The sequence below is a fragment of the Ranitomeya variabilis genome, chromosome 2, assembly GCF_051348905.1.
Source record: "Ranitomeya variabilis isolate aRanVar5 chromosome 2, aRanVar5.hap1, whole genome shotgun sequence".
NCBI lineage: Eukaryota > Metazoa > Chordata > Amphibia > Anura > Dendrobatidae > Ranitomeya > Ranitomeya variabilis.
Genome location: NC_135233.1, coordinates 536341443 through 536356304, shown reverse-complemented (window position 1 = coordinate 536356304; position 14862 = coordinate 536341443). Strand labels below are relative to the sequence as shown.

The 14862-nt window shown below is 44.2% G+C and overlaps 1 protein-coding gene across 3 annotated transcripts in view; it reads right to left on the bottom strand.

Moving 5' to 3' along the window:
• SPON1 (spondin 1) overlaps window positions 1-14862 on the bottom strand; it is a 1148287-nt gene that overhangs the window by 360771 nt on the left and 772654 nt on the right. For all 3 annotated transcript variants that reach the window (XM_077288119.1, XM_077288120.1, XM_077288121.1), the window contains 2 exons: window positions 12232-12372; window positions 7890-7965 (listed from right to left, as the gene is read on the bottom strand). In XM_077288119.1, coding sequence (XP_077144234.1) covers window positions 7890-7965; window positions 12232-12372 — 217 coding nt within the window. The remainder of the gene's footprint in view (window positions 1-7889; window positions 7966-12231; window positions 12373-14862) is intronic.

The following is a 14862-nucleotide window of genomic DNA, read 5'->3' as shown; positions in this document are numbered from 1 at the left end:
TTGTCCTTTGCTCCATTTTTGTAATAATTCGATACATGCTTTGCACACTATGTGTGGTGCCCAAAACTTGTCTTGGTCCCCAAGCATAACCCCAAAATAGGCAAAATACACTTTTTTTACGAAGTCTGTTATGTTTCTTCTATGTTTTGGCAGTGTGTATTCACCACAAATGTAACAGAATGAGTCTGGATCGTTAAGACAACTTCTTCTTGATGAGTTCATGCTTTTCACTGAAAAACAGACAACAACATAAAGTTAGAACACTAATTAACACAAAACTATATTGAGAACTGCTCAGTTCAAGTACTAATCCAAAGAAATTAATGAGATTATGCGTCGCATTTGCCAACAAGTGCTATAAATAAGATACCAAAAATGTCAAAAACTTGAGCCAATCTGGCAAAACTGATAGCATATTCAGAATCAGCACCCCAAATATACCCCAAATTCATTAAAATATTTTGGACACCAGAAAAAAATTTTTTTGTTGTTGACCTGTGTTATCACCAGCTCATTCCCCACTTCTCAAATTTGGTAGCTCACTTTGTAGCCCTCACCAAGAAGGGAGCAAATCCCAAATTGTGGTCAGAGGAGGTTTCCAAGGCCTTCCTCTCTATCAAGTCCCTCTTTTTGCTAGCGCTCCCATTCTACATCACCCCGATGTAGATAAACATTTTATAATGGAGGTAGATGCCTCATCCGTCGGTGCTGGAGCAGTCCTATTCCAAAAGGATGCTCAAGGTTGGAAGCATCCTTGCTTCTTTTTCTCTAAGACCTTCACACCAGCGGAGAGGAATTATTCCATCGGGGACAGGGAGTTGCTAGCTATTAAGTTGGCCTTTTCAGAGTGGAGACACCTCCTCGAGGGGGCTCATTTTCCCTTCCAAGTGTACACCAACTACAAAAATTTGGTTTATTTACAGACAGACCAGCGGCTAAACTCTCATCAGGCTAGATGGTTCTTGTTCTTCTCCCACTTCCACTTCATCCTTCATTATCTTTCTGGGGAGAAGTACATATGTGCCGACGCTCTCTCCCATTCCGTAGTGTCATCAGTGGAAAGGAGGAGGCTAATTGTCCCCTCAGAGAGCCTGAGAACTGTGGCCCCAGTCTCCTTAGACTTTGTGCCTCCAGGCAAGACTTTTGTTGCACCTAATTTGTGACCGGAGGTTCTCTCTTGGGCTCACTCGTCCAGGGTGGGTGGACATTTTGGGCCCAAGAGGACATCTGAGCTCCTAGCGAGGAAGTACTGGTGGCCGCATGTGGCCGCATATGGCCTGTGACGTCGGAGACTATGTTCGGTCGTGTGTCTCCTGCACCAAGAATCTGTCTCCTTGGCAATGGCCTGCTGGGCTACTTTACCCCCTGCTGGTGGAGGACAGGCCCTGGGAAATGGTCAGGATGGACTTTGTGGTGAGCTTACCCAAGTCTCGTAGCTGCACCTTTATCTGGGTAGTCACAGACCATTTTTCCAAAGTGGTGCACTTGGTGCCTCTTCCGCAGCTACCTTCTGCACGGGCCTTGGTGGCGTTGAAATTAAGCATGTTTTTTGCCTACGTGGCATGCCTGACAAAATTGTCAGTGACCGTGGTCCCCAGTTTGCGTCTCGGTTCTGGAGAGAGCTGTTGTCTATGCAGCATTGAACTGAATCTCTCTTCAGCTTACCATCCCGAGATGAACGGGTTGGTAGAAAAGGCCAACCAGACCCTGGTCACATACCTGCGGCATCTTGTTTCAGCCAGGCAGGATAACTGGGCATCCTTGCTACCGTGGGCAGAGTTTGCAATGAACAACGCCGCAGCCGACTCTACTGGACATTCCTCCTTAAATACTGCCAGCATCCGCGTGTCCCCCGTGGAGGCACGTGACATTTAGGACCGCACACAGGATGCCATCCGGGCCTCCAAGGAGAGAATGAGGGTTTCTGCTGATGCACACCGGCGCCCCGCTCTGACTTTTGCTCCTGGCGACTTACTGTGGCTATCCGTCTGTAACATCAGGCTGCGAGTTGAGTCCACTAAGTTTGTGGCTCGCTACATGGGTCCCTTCAAGGTCCTGGAAAAGGTCAACCCTGTATTCTATTGCCTGGCCCTTCCTCCACGCCTTGGTATCATCGATACCTTTCATGTGTCCCTCCTAAAGCCCTTCAACATGTCCCGGTTTTCTGAGTCACCTGCCGGGACATGGGGTTCGTCCACGGATGATTATGAGGTGAATGCTATTGTTGGGTGCAAGGTGGCACGAGGCAAAAGGTACTATCTGGTGGACTGGAAGGGTTATGGTCCCGAGGACAGGATCTGGGAGCCTATTGAGCACATTTGGGGTCCTCAGCTCATTGCAGCTTTCGAGCTTAGCGAGGCCCAAGTAGGGGGGAGGGGCCCCAGGAGGGGTGGTAATGTTAGGTGTCAAGTTCCCGCCGCTGCACAGGGGGAATCTTGCACCATGTCCTCTGCGGTCTCCCATTCTTCCCCAGCTGCAGTGGAGTCTGCTCATCAGAGACGTCGGTCCTAAGCTGATACTATGACCACCCCCTATTTAAAACAGTATCCTCAAAAAATAAAATAAATACATCACTGCAGTAATAATATCCCTTAATTAGCCCCTATGATAATAATATCCCCCATCCTGGCCCCCATGTGTCTCATTCCTGGCTCCAGCCATATGTTCTCCCATACTGCTCTCATGAGTATCCTTTCTGCCCCATGTCATGTCTCATCGTATCCATCCTGCCCCGTGATTCTGTACCATGTATCTACATCCTGCCCCATGAATCCATCCTGCTCCATGATCCTGCACCATGTATCTCCTTCCTGCCCCATATTCCTGCTCCTTGTCTCCATTCCTGCCCTGTGACTCCATTCCTGTCCCGTGTCTTCCATCCTGCCCCCTGTGTCTCCATCCTGCCCTGTCAGAAAAGAAAACTTTGCACACACCAGATTGCTGAAGTTAAACATTTAATAAGATCCACGTACAGTAGTTGGATACAAACAAACGGTGGATACCGTGTTGCACCGTCTCACATACCTCATCTCGATAAGGTTCAATTGACCCATGATTCTATTTCCTATATAAACTATTCTGCTTTATCCCCTAGGGGCAGCTATTACCATAAGTATCTTTTCCTTTCTATACTTTTTATACAGCAGTCAGTTCACTGAGGAAGGTCTGAGTGACCAAAACGTTTGTTTGTATCCAACTACTGTATGTGGATCTTATTAAATATTTCACTTCAGCATTCTGGTGTGTGCAAAGTCTACTTTTCTGACATAGCACAGTTTGGGAACCTACTTTTGCACCATCTAACCATTGTTCTTAAGTTCTTTCATCCATCTTGCACCGTGTCTCAATTCTGCCTCTGTTTCTCCATTCCTGCCTCCTGTGTCTCCATTCCTGCCTCATGTGTCTCAATTCCTGCCCCCTGTGTCTCAATTCCTGCCCCTTGTGTCTCCATTCCTGCCCCGTGTCTCCATTCCTGCCCCCTGTGTTTCCATTTCTGCCCCCTGTGTTTCAATTCCTGCTTCAGTGTTTCCATTCCTGCCCCTGTTTTTCCATTCCTGCCCCTACTGCTTCCTTTCCTGCCCGAGTGTTGCCTTTCCTGCCCCAGTGTTTCCATTCCTGTGTTTCCATTCCTGCCTCCTGTGTTTCCATTCCTGCCCCCAGTGTCTCCAAACCTACCCCATCCCCATTCCTGCCCCCTGTGTTTCCATACCTGCCCACAGTGTTTCCATTCTTGTCCCATGTGTCTCCATTCCTGCCCCCTGTCCCAATTCCTGCCCCCTATGTCTCCATTCCTGCCCCCTATGTCAACATTCCTGCCCCCTATGTCAACATTCCTGCCCCCTGTGTTTCCATTCCTGCCCCTGTGTCTCCATCCTGCCTCCTGAGTCTCCATTCCTGCCCCCCTATGTCTCCATTCCAGCCCCCATTGTTTCCATTCTTACCCCGTCCCCATTCCTGCCCTCGTGTCTCCATTCTTGCCCCCAGTGTATCCATTCCACCCCTGTGTTTCCATTCCTGCCCCCAGTGTTTCCATTCTTGCCCCCTGTCCCCATTACTACCCCCTGTCCCCATTCCTGCCTCCTGTGTCTCCATTCCTGCCCCCTGTGTTTCCATTTCTGCCCCCTGTGTTTCAATTCCTGCTTCAGTGTTTCCATTCCTGCCCCTACTGCTTCCTTTCCTGCCCGAGTGTTGCCTTTCATACCCCAGTGTTTCCATTCCTGCCCTGTGTTTCCATTCCTGCCTCCTGTGTTTCCATTCCTGCCCCCAGTGTCTCCATTCCTACACCCATCCCCATTCCTGCCCCCTGTGCTTCCATCCCTGCCCCCAGTGTTTCCATTCTTGTCCCATGTGTCTCCATTCCTGCCCCCTGTCTCCATTCCTGCCCCCTATGTTTCCATTCCTGCCCTCTGTGTTTCCATTTCTGCCCCAGTGTCTCCAAACCTACCCCCATCCCCATTCCTGCCCCCTGTGTTTCCATACCTGCCCACAGTGTTTCCATTCTTGTCCCATGTGTCTCCATTCCTGCCCCCTGTCCCAATTCCTGCCCCCTATGTCTCCATTCCTGCCCCCTATGTCAACATTCCTGCCCCCTATGTCAACATTCCTGCCCCCTGTGTTTCCATTCCTGCCCCTGTGTCTCCATCCTGCCTCCTGAGTCTCCATTCCTGCCCCCCTATGTCTCCATTCCAGCCCCCATTGTTTCCATTCTTACCCCGTCCCCATTCCTGCCCTCGTGTCTCCATTCTTGCCCCCAGTGTATCCATTCCACCCCTGTGTTTCCATTCCTGCCCCCAGTGTTTCCATTCTTGCCCCCTGTCCCTATTACTACCCCCTGTCCCCATTCCTGCCTCCTGTGTCTCCATTCCTGCCCCAAGTGTTTCCATTCCTGCCCCCTGTGCTTCCATCCCTGCCCCCAGTGTTTCCATTCTTGTCCCCTGTGTCTCCATTCCTGCCCCCTGTCACCATTCCTGCCCTCTGTCTCCATTCCTGGCCCCATGTTTCCATTCATGCCCCCTATGTCAACATTTCTGCCCTCTGTGTTTCCATTCCTGCCCCCAGTGTTTCCATTCCTGCCCCTGTGTCTCCATCCTGCTCCCGTGTCTCCATACTGTCTCCTGTGTCTCCATTCCTGCCCCCTATGTCTCCATTCCAGCCCCCAGTGTTTCCTTTCTTATCCCGCCCCCATTCCAGCCCTCGTGTCTCCATTCCTGCCCCCAGTGTATCCATTCCCGCCCCTCTGTTTCCATTCCTGCCCCCAGTGTCTCCATTCTTGCCCCCTGTCCCCATTACTACCCCCTGTCCCTATTCCTGCCCTGTGTCTCCATTCCTGCCCCCTGTGTTTCCATTCCTGCCCCTGTGTCTCCATTCCTGCCCCCAGTGTTTCCATTCCTGCCCGTGTCTCAATCCTGCTGTCGTGCCTCCATTCCTGCCCCCTGTGTCTCCATTCCTGCCCCGTTTCTCCATTCCTGCCCCCTGTGCCTCCATTCCTGCCCCCTGTGTTTCCATTCCAGCCTGTGTTTCCATTGCTGCCCCAGTGCTTCCGTTCCTGCCCCCAGTGTTTCCATTCCTGCCCCCAGTGTTTCAATTCTTGCCGCAGTGTTTCAATTCCTGCCCCAGTGATGCCATTTCTGCCTCAGTGTTTCCATCATTGTCCCTAGTGTTTCTATTCCTGCCCTCAGTGTTTCCATTCCTGCCCCTTGTTTCCATTCCTACCCCCAGTGTTTCCGTTCCTGCCCTCTATGTCTCCATTCCTGCCGCAGTGTTTACATTCCTGCCCCGAGCCGCTTTCAAAAAAATAATAATAAAAAAACAAAAACCTTTCTTCTTACCTTGCCGCGCTCCTGCGGCGAAGTTCCGTCCTTCCAGTTCCAGCACACACTCGCCGGCTAATGACTATAATAATAATAATAATAATAATAATAATAATAATAATAATAATTTAATTTATATAGTGCCAACATATTCCACAGCGCTTTACAATTATAGAGGGGATTTGTACAGACAATAGACATTAGAGCGTAACAATAATCACAGTTCAAAACAGATCCCAAGAGGAATGAGAGCCCTGCTTGCAAGCTTACAATCTATGAGGAAAAAGGGGAGACACGAGATGTGGATGGTAACAATTGCTTTAGTTATTCAGACCAGCCATAGTGTAAGGATCGGGTGTTCATGTAAAGCTGCATGAACCAGTTAACAACCTAACTATGTAACAGTACAGAGGGCTAATTAACTGTATGAGAACATGATGCGAGGAACCTGATTATCGTTTACGTTTTTTTGAATGGGCTACACAGGGATAGTTAGGTTAATGCGTTGATGCGGTATGCCAGTCTGAACAAATGCGTTTTTAGGGCATGCTTAAAACTGTGGGGATTGGAGATTAATCGTATTAAGCTGGGTAGTGCATTCCAAAGAATTGGCGAAGCACGTGAAAAGTCTTGGAGATGGGAGTGGGAGGTTCTGATTATTGATGATGTTAACCTCAGATCATTAGCAGAATGGAGAGCACAGGTAGGGTGGTAGACTGAGACCAGGGAGGAGATGTAGGGTGGTGCTGAGCCATGGAGTGCTTTGTGCATGAGGGTAATAATTTTGTACTGGATTCTGGAGTGAATGGAGTGTAATGACTGGCATAAGGTGGAGGCATCGGTATAACGATTGGTGAGGAATATGATGCTGGCTGCAGCATTCAGGACAGATTGGAGAGGGGAGAGTTTGGTTTAGTAAGGAGTTACAATAGTCCAGATGAGAATGAATAAGTGAAACAGAAGGGGTTTTTGCAGAGTCGAAAGTAAGAAAAGGGCGAATTCTAGAAATGTTTTTGAGATGCAGATAAGCAGAGCGAGCCAGTGATCGGACGTGGGGGTGAATGAAAGCTTGGAATCAAGTATGATCCCAAGGCAGTGGGCATGTTGCTTTGGAGTAATGGTGGAACCATGCACGGAAATGGCAATGTCAGGCAAAGGTAGGTTAGTAGAGGGAGAGAACACGAGAAGTTCAGTTTTTTACGGGTTCAGTTTCAGATAGAGGGAGGACATGGTGTTAGAGACAGCGGTAAGACAATCACTGGTGTTTTCTAAAAAGGCAGGCGTGACATCAGGAGAAGAAGTGTATAATTGGGTGTCATCAGCATAGAGATGGTACTGGAAACCAAATCTACTGATTGTTTGTCCAATAGGGGCAGTATACAATGACAATGACATCATACGCCTGCAACATGCGTGCTGACCTCAGCTGCCAGCCTCCGATTGGCTGGCAGCTTATATATATAGTCGTGCGGGCCTGGGCCCGCAGGACAATAGAGTATAACTGAGCCTGCATCTCGGACGCAGGTTCAGTTACTGCAGCGCAGAATCCTGCCCCTGGGACCGATCAGCAGAAAAGACGGGGCTCGATGCAGGCCCCCTCTGCTGTTTAGGCCCCATACGCCAGTCAGGGCAGTAATGCCCTGAGGGCGGCCCTGATCATAGTATCACAACACTATTGCAGCTTTATGGCATTTTTCCCTTATCCAAAATGACTACTGCAATGTTAGTTGCTGAATGAGCATGCACTGACGATGTTACTGACATGAGTCATATGACAGAGTTAATAAATATTCACATGCTACACTGTGCTTTTTTCAACACGTTTCGAAGTACACCGACTTATCAGGAAATATGTGCAATATGTGTTATGCTTAAGAAACGCTTCAGCGGAGAAGCTGAAATGTCACATGTATTTGAGTGGATAAAGTCCCACTTTTTTCATTTATTTTCATTGGAGTGCAGTTTCCATTCCATTTTCTCTACATTTGGACCTTGGCTAGCTGCTTGTAGAAGTATTGCACCCATGACATCAGGGCTATTTTTCCTTGGAAGCATATATTATTCTTATAATATTTTTACCTTCTTCTTTTTCTTCAGTGACAAGATCAGCTACGATATCATCTACGTTGTCGGGGACTATATTGCATTGCTCTCCCTGTAAGACATGAAACATGATTAATAGACTGTAAAAATATGATGCTGGTCTGATCATTGATTCATTTGTTACTAATGATAGCACAATTTTTCAACATGCTGATGATGAATATCGTTCTGTATACATTAATCACACAATGTCACAATTATAGCAATTTGTTATGTTCATGCTGCTTAATTTCAAATGGTAGCACAATGAATCATATTCAATTTCTTTGCTAATTATCTACATAACATACTAAATAAAATCCTTAGCATACACTGTTCATTGATATAGCTTGATGTTTCAGGCATTTACATACCCTGTCAACTAAATAGCCATAAATTTGTATATTTTAACACTAAACATCTATGTTTGTCAAAATAATGAAGTATTATTTGAAAAGGGATGTTGAGATATTGCAGCTCATCCCCAGTTCAGACTTAACAGAAATTTCCATACCTATCTGTTTCAAAGTGAAATAAAATTTGAACAAGGACCTGGGAATGCGGTGACTAAGATGACTATACCTAACTAGCCTATACTTAGGGTTAGTCATGACTAGCCCAACAAAGCTAGTCTTCATAGAACCAGGCATTCTGTCGTAGAATGTAAGTCCGCAAGGACAGGGTCCTCTCCCCTCTGTACCAGTCTGCCATTGTAAATTTGTTTACTGTAAATAATATCTATAACTCTGTACATAACCACTTTCTCATGTACAGCACCATGGAATTAATGTTGCTATATAACTAAATAATAATAATGATGATAATAATTATTCTGTCCAAAGTATGTTTCTCTGAAAAGTTGCAGTGTTTCAGAGATAAACATAGATTTTTGTATGATGATGGAACCTGCCTATGGCTCATCTTGTCCCTGGTTTGGGCAACACGAATCAAACAACAAGTTTACTTTAATACAAAGAGTTAAAGATTAATTACATAACTGCATATTAAAAATATTTTTGACATATTATGTAGACATGTCAGGAGTTTGGATTGAGTATTTACATGTTGAGAAAACCAGCATACACTAAAATGAAGGAGTAAAAGTGGCGAGCTGAGCACTAGTTTACTCCAAGACTAAAGGAGGATTCAATATGTAGTGGTCAATAGGGGTAATATCAAGTCAATTCCCACCAATTACCTTGTATGATCTGTCTCCATAACATGTTAAAAATTTTCTAAAATCACAGGTAGTCTTTAAATCCATAGCAAAATGTTAAGACTATTCAGTAGAGATGTGCGGACACCTGGATGTTCGGATTCGGCGAGTTCGGCTGAACAGTTACAAAACGTTGGGGTTCGGGTACCAGAACATTACCTAGACTCGAACCCGGACCCCATTCAGTTGAATTGGGGGCCCGAACAGCTGACAGCTTGGCAAACACCGCTTCTGAATTCATCCCCGCCGGTCAGAAAGCCACAGTTCCCACGCTATCAAAAGACAGCATGAACGCTCAGCTGTGATCGGAGGTACAACGTTTACCTCCAATCATTGGTGTCAGCTGATGGGACTACTGCTCCCATCATCCGACACCTGCTGCCGCTAATAACAGCGAGCGCAGGAGCAGCTGATGGGTGTATTCATTATCCTGCTCCTGCGCTGTAAATAATTAAAAAAAAAAATGGTGTGGTTCCCCTGTATTTTTGATAACCAGCCAGGCAAAACTCTCAGCTGTCAGCTTCAACAAGGCTGGTTATCAAGAATAGAGGGGTCCCCACGCTGATTTTTAAAATTATTTAAATAAATAATTTAAAAAAAACAGCGTGGGGTCCCCCCCATTTTTGACAACCAGCCTTGATAAAGAAAAGAGCTCTGGGCTGGTATTCTCAGGCTGGTTAGAGTCATAGATATTGGCCCCACAGCCTAAAAATAGTAGTCTGCATATTGCCTGGAAAAGGCACATTTATCAGATGAGCCAATTCTGGAGCTTTGCCCGACTCTTCCCACTAGTCCTGTAGCGGTGGCAAGTGGGGTCAATATTTGTGAGGTTGATGTCACCTTTGTATTCTCCGGTGACATCAAGCCCATGGATTAGTAATGGAGAGGCATCTATAAGACACCTATCCATTACTAATCCTATAGTGGTATGATAAATAAAGACAGTCAGAATATAGTCTTTTATTAGAAATAAAACAAAACATACTTTTAATTTTTATTTAAAAATAACAAACACAGTTATACTCACCTAACGCTTATTCCACCTAAATTCTCGTTCTCCTGTAATAAATCAAAAATAAAATAGAACAATATCCCTCATGTATCCGTCATTCTGTCCCATGCCGTAATCCATGTCTGGGGCAAAAAAGTTTTCAACCTGGACGGTGCCAAGATGCGTCCGTCTAGGCTGAGAACCATTGGTACAAACTTTGCAGAGCTATGCAAACTGACATGAGCTAAACAGAGGAAGAGACATTGGAAGATGTTTAACTGCTTCCCAAAGCCTCAGTGACTGACGGCAACATCATCGTGGTTACCTCCGCTCACTGAGGCTGCGTTCCCTGCTGGGCTGAACTGCCGTGACCTCGGTGCGATCCATGCTAGCACCGTGATGATCTCACTGAGGTCACGATAGTTCTGCCCAGCAGGGAACACAGCCTCTGTGATTGGCAGTAAAGTTGAGGATGTCACTGAGGCTGCGCTCGCAGCATTTTAGTCACCAATGGTCCTCAGCCTGGACGGTAGCATATTGGCACTGCCTAGGTTGAAAACTGTTTCCCCCAAGACATGGATTACGGTGTGGGACAAAATGATGGATAGGTGAGGGATATTGTTGTTTTTTTTATTTTTGGTTATTACAGATGAACGAGGGCTTTGGTGGAATAGGCGTTAGGTGAGCATAACTGTGTTTGTTATTTTTAAATAAAAAAGTAAAAGTATGTTTTGTTTTATTACTAATAAAGGACTTTATTCTGTCTGTGTCTTTAATTACCATACAGCTATAGGATTAGTAATGGATAGGTGTCTTATAGATGCTTCTCCATTACTAAGCCATGGGCTTGATGTCTCCGAACAATACAAAGGTGACATCAACCCCACAATTCGGAACCCCACTTGCCACCACTACAGGGCAATTGGGAAGAGCCGGGCAAAGCGCCAGAATTGGTGCATCTGATAGATGTGCCTTTTCTAAGCAGCTGCGAGCTGCTATTTTTAGGCTGGGGGGCAATATCCATGGCCCCTTACCAGCCTGAGAATACCAGCCCCCAGCTGTCTGCTTTAGCAAGGCTGGTTGTCAAAAATGGGGGGAACCATTACTTAAATAATTGAAAAAAAAAAACAGCATGCGGACCCCTCTATTCTTGATAACCAGCCTTGTTGAAGCTGACAGCTGTGGGTTGCAGCCCCCAGCTGTGAGTTTTGCCTGGCTGTTTATAAAAAATTCATGGGGACCCAAGCTGTTTTTTTTTTTTTTTTAAATTATATACAGCACAGGAGTCAGCTAATGAATACACTCATCAGACGCTCCTGCGCTCACTGTTATTAGTGGCAGCAGGTGTCAGAGGATGGGAGCAGTAGTTCCATCAGCTGACACCAGTGACCAGAGGTAGACTTTATACCTCTGATCCCATCTGAGCGCTCATGCGGTCTTTAAACAGCATGGGGGCCACAACTCACTGACCGGAAGGGATATTTCCACCACTGATCAGAAGCAGTGTTTGCTGCGCTGTTAAGCACATGAAAGCATGACAAACACCTGGTGTTCAGGCAGCCGAACCCGAACAGTAACACAGACTTCCTGGTGAAGTCTGTATTCGGTGTCCATCCTCGAACAGTAGGTGTTTGGTACGGACACCGAACTTTACTGTTCGGGTTCGCCCATCTCTACTACTCAGGTCTGTTCATCAGGCATAATATTATACAAAATTTGAAGAGTCACATTTCTCTACACAACAGGATATAGAATAGTGCAGTAAATAAGACAAGTCATATGAAACAGAACTAGCAATATGGGAAGGGAAGAAACAGTTGTGCCAATAAATATTAGAGCAGTTCATAGATATGGAGTGTGAAAGTGAGTGTGATGTCAGACATCTGCCACAAGCGAGTGGAAAAGCTAACTTTGAAAAAAACAGCATTACTTGGCAACCTGAACAAAGCATCTACTGTTCACCTGAAGAATCATATTTTAAAAGTAAAAAATATATATTAAAGTAAATACTTTTTTCCATATTAGCGCAGAACAAAATAGATTTTTTTCAAAAGCCTATTAATATTATTCTTCACCATGAAATCATTTATCAATTCAATTAGTTATTATGTATGCTATTTAATGTTACCTACCTTCCTTGCAATACGCTCAACAGCAACTCTAGCCACTGGAATGATTGGACCTCCTTCTGGATCATAAAATGGGCTCTGTGGATGGTCCAAAGTTGTCAATGGACCGATTTTATCTTGTGGTATTGTGGGTTTGTTAGGTGACTAGGTATAATGAGAACACAGAAAATATATATTATTAAAAAGAGATTTACAAGTACATTATAGATTTGATCTAAATAAATCTCTAGTCTATTTAATTAAGAATATTGATGAGTAGAGCCATGAAAGTTCGGATTCCCACCAACTGTACTCCAAAGTTCAGCTCGGGTACGAGAACTTGACCCAAACTTAACCCCAGACCTGAACCCCATATAAGACAATGGGGACCTGAACTTTGGTGCTGTAAAATTGCTGTAAAAGAGGTCGTAATAAGGGCTAGGGGGCTGCAAAAGGAAGCAAAATAGGTGAAAGAGAAAGAAAAATGAAAATGCCCTGCAAACAAATGTGGATAGGGAAATTACTTAAAATAACACATAATAAAAAAAAAAAATCTTGAACCAGGAGGGGATGGTCCAAGTGGAGGAGAGGAGCAGTGTTTTGCATGTCTAGTTTCATATACTTGTTAATAAATAAATAAAAAAAGTGACTTGGGATCCTCCCTATTTAATGTCATAACCAGCCAAAGGAAAGTAGACTGTTGTGAGCTGTTTTTTTTTAATGCTTGGAAAGTGACAATTTCCATGGACCTTCCCAGCCTATTAATATCAGCCCCCAGATGTAAGCCTAGCCTTTGCTTGTTAATAAAAATGGGGGTGTGAGGAGCTTGACACAGACTAAAGATTACACTGGTCAACAGCATTTTTGGTGCCAAAGATATTTCATCGAATTTAGGGTATTTTTGGGGTGCTGATTCTGAATATGTCATCAGTTTTGCCAGATTGGCTAAAGTTTTTGAGATTTTTGGTATCTTATTTATAGCACTTGTTGGTAAATGCGACGCATCATCTCATTAATTTCTTTGGATTAGTACTTGAACTGAGCAGTTCTCAATATAGTTTTGTGTTAATTAGTGTTCTAAAAGTTTGTTCATAGCTTGATTTTTGCACTAACTTTATGTTGTTGTCTGTTTTCCAGTGAAAAGCATGAACTCATCAAGAAGAAGTTGTCTTAACGATTCAGACTCATTTTGTTACATTTGTGGTGAATACACACTGCCAAAACATAGAAGAAACATAACAGACTTCGTAAAAAAAGTGTATTTTGCCTATTTTGGGGTTATGCTTGGGGACCAAGACAAGTTTTGGGCACCACACATAGTGTGCAAAGCATGTATCGAATTATTACGAAAATGGAGCAAAGGACAAAGAAAAAGCTTCAAATTTGGTGTTCCAATGGTGTGGAGAGAGCCAAAAAATCATCATGATGACTGTTATTTATGGTAAACACAGGTACAGGCACATCTTCACAATGAGGGACAGGCCTTCTTGCAGATTCCATGTTACTCCCATTTTCGTTTCTTATGCTTATTGAATCCTTGCACTTGCACTGCACAGAAATAACAGTCATCATGATGATTTTTTGGCTCTCTCCACACCATTGGAACACCAAATTTGAAGCTTTTTCTTTGTCCTTTGCTCCATTTTCGTAATAATTCGATACATGCTTTGCACACTATGTGTGGTGCCCAAAACTTGTCTTGGTCCCCAAGCATAACCCCAAAATAGGCAAAATACACTTTTTTTACGAAGTCTGTTATGTTTCTTCTATGTTTTGGCAGTGTGTATTCACCACAAATGTAACAGAATGAGTCTGGATCGTTAAGACAACTTCTTCTTGATGAGTTCATGCTTTTCACTGGAAAACAGACAACAACATAAAGTTAGTGCAAAAATCAAGCTATGAACAAACTTTTAGAACACTAATTAACACAAAACTATATTGAGAACTGCTCAGTTCAAGTACTAATCCAAAGAAATTAATGAGATGATGCGTCGCATTTACCAACAAGTGCTATAAATAAGATACCAAAAATGTCAAAAACTTGAGCCAATCTGGCAAGACTGATAGCATATTCAGAATCAGCACCCCAAAAATACCCCAAATTCATTAAAATATTTTGGACACCAGAAAAAAAATTTTTTTTTGTTGACCTGTGATTGGACCATTGAACATAAAGGTGAGTCCACAGTTGTAAGGGATGCAAACTTTTTCCACCATGGAGCACCAGTTACATTGATCTTATTGTTGTGTTTTGTTAGAGATTAACTGGCTGATTTTAATTAGAGATTTGCTTGCTTGTCAGTTTAAGTGCACTAATTTTACTTGGAAAGTATTCAGCTTCAGGAATCAATGCTTCCATTCAGTGACAGTAAGGGTATGTGCACACGTCAGGATTTCTTGCAGAAATTTCCTGAAGAAAACTGGAAATTTTCTGCAAGAAATCCGCATTTTTTTTTTGCGTTTTTTTTAGCATTTTGCAAGCGTAATTAGCTTGCAGAATGCTAAAGTTTTCCAAGCGATCTGTAGCAAAAACTGATTGACAGGTTGGTCACACTTGTCAAACATAGTGTTTGACAAGTGTGACCAACTTTTTACTATAGATGCAGCCTATGCAGCATTAATAGTAAAAGATAGAATGTTTAAAAATAATAA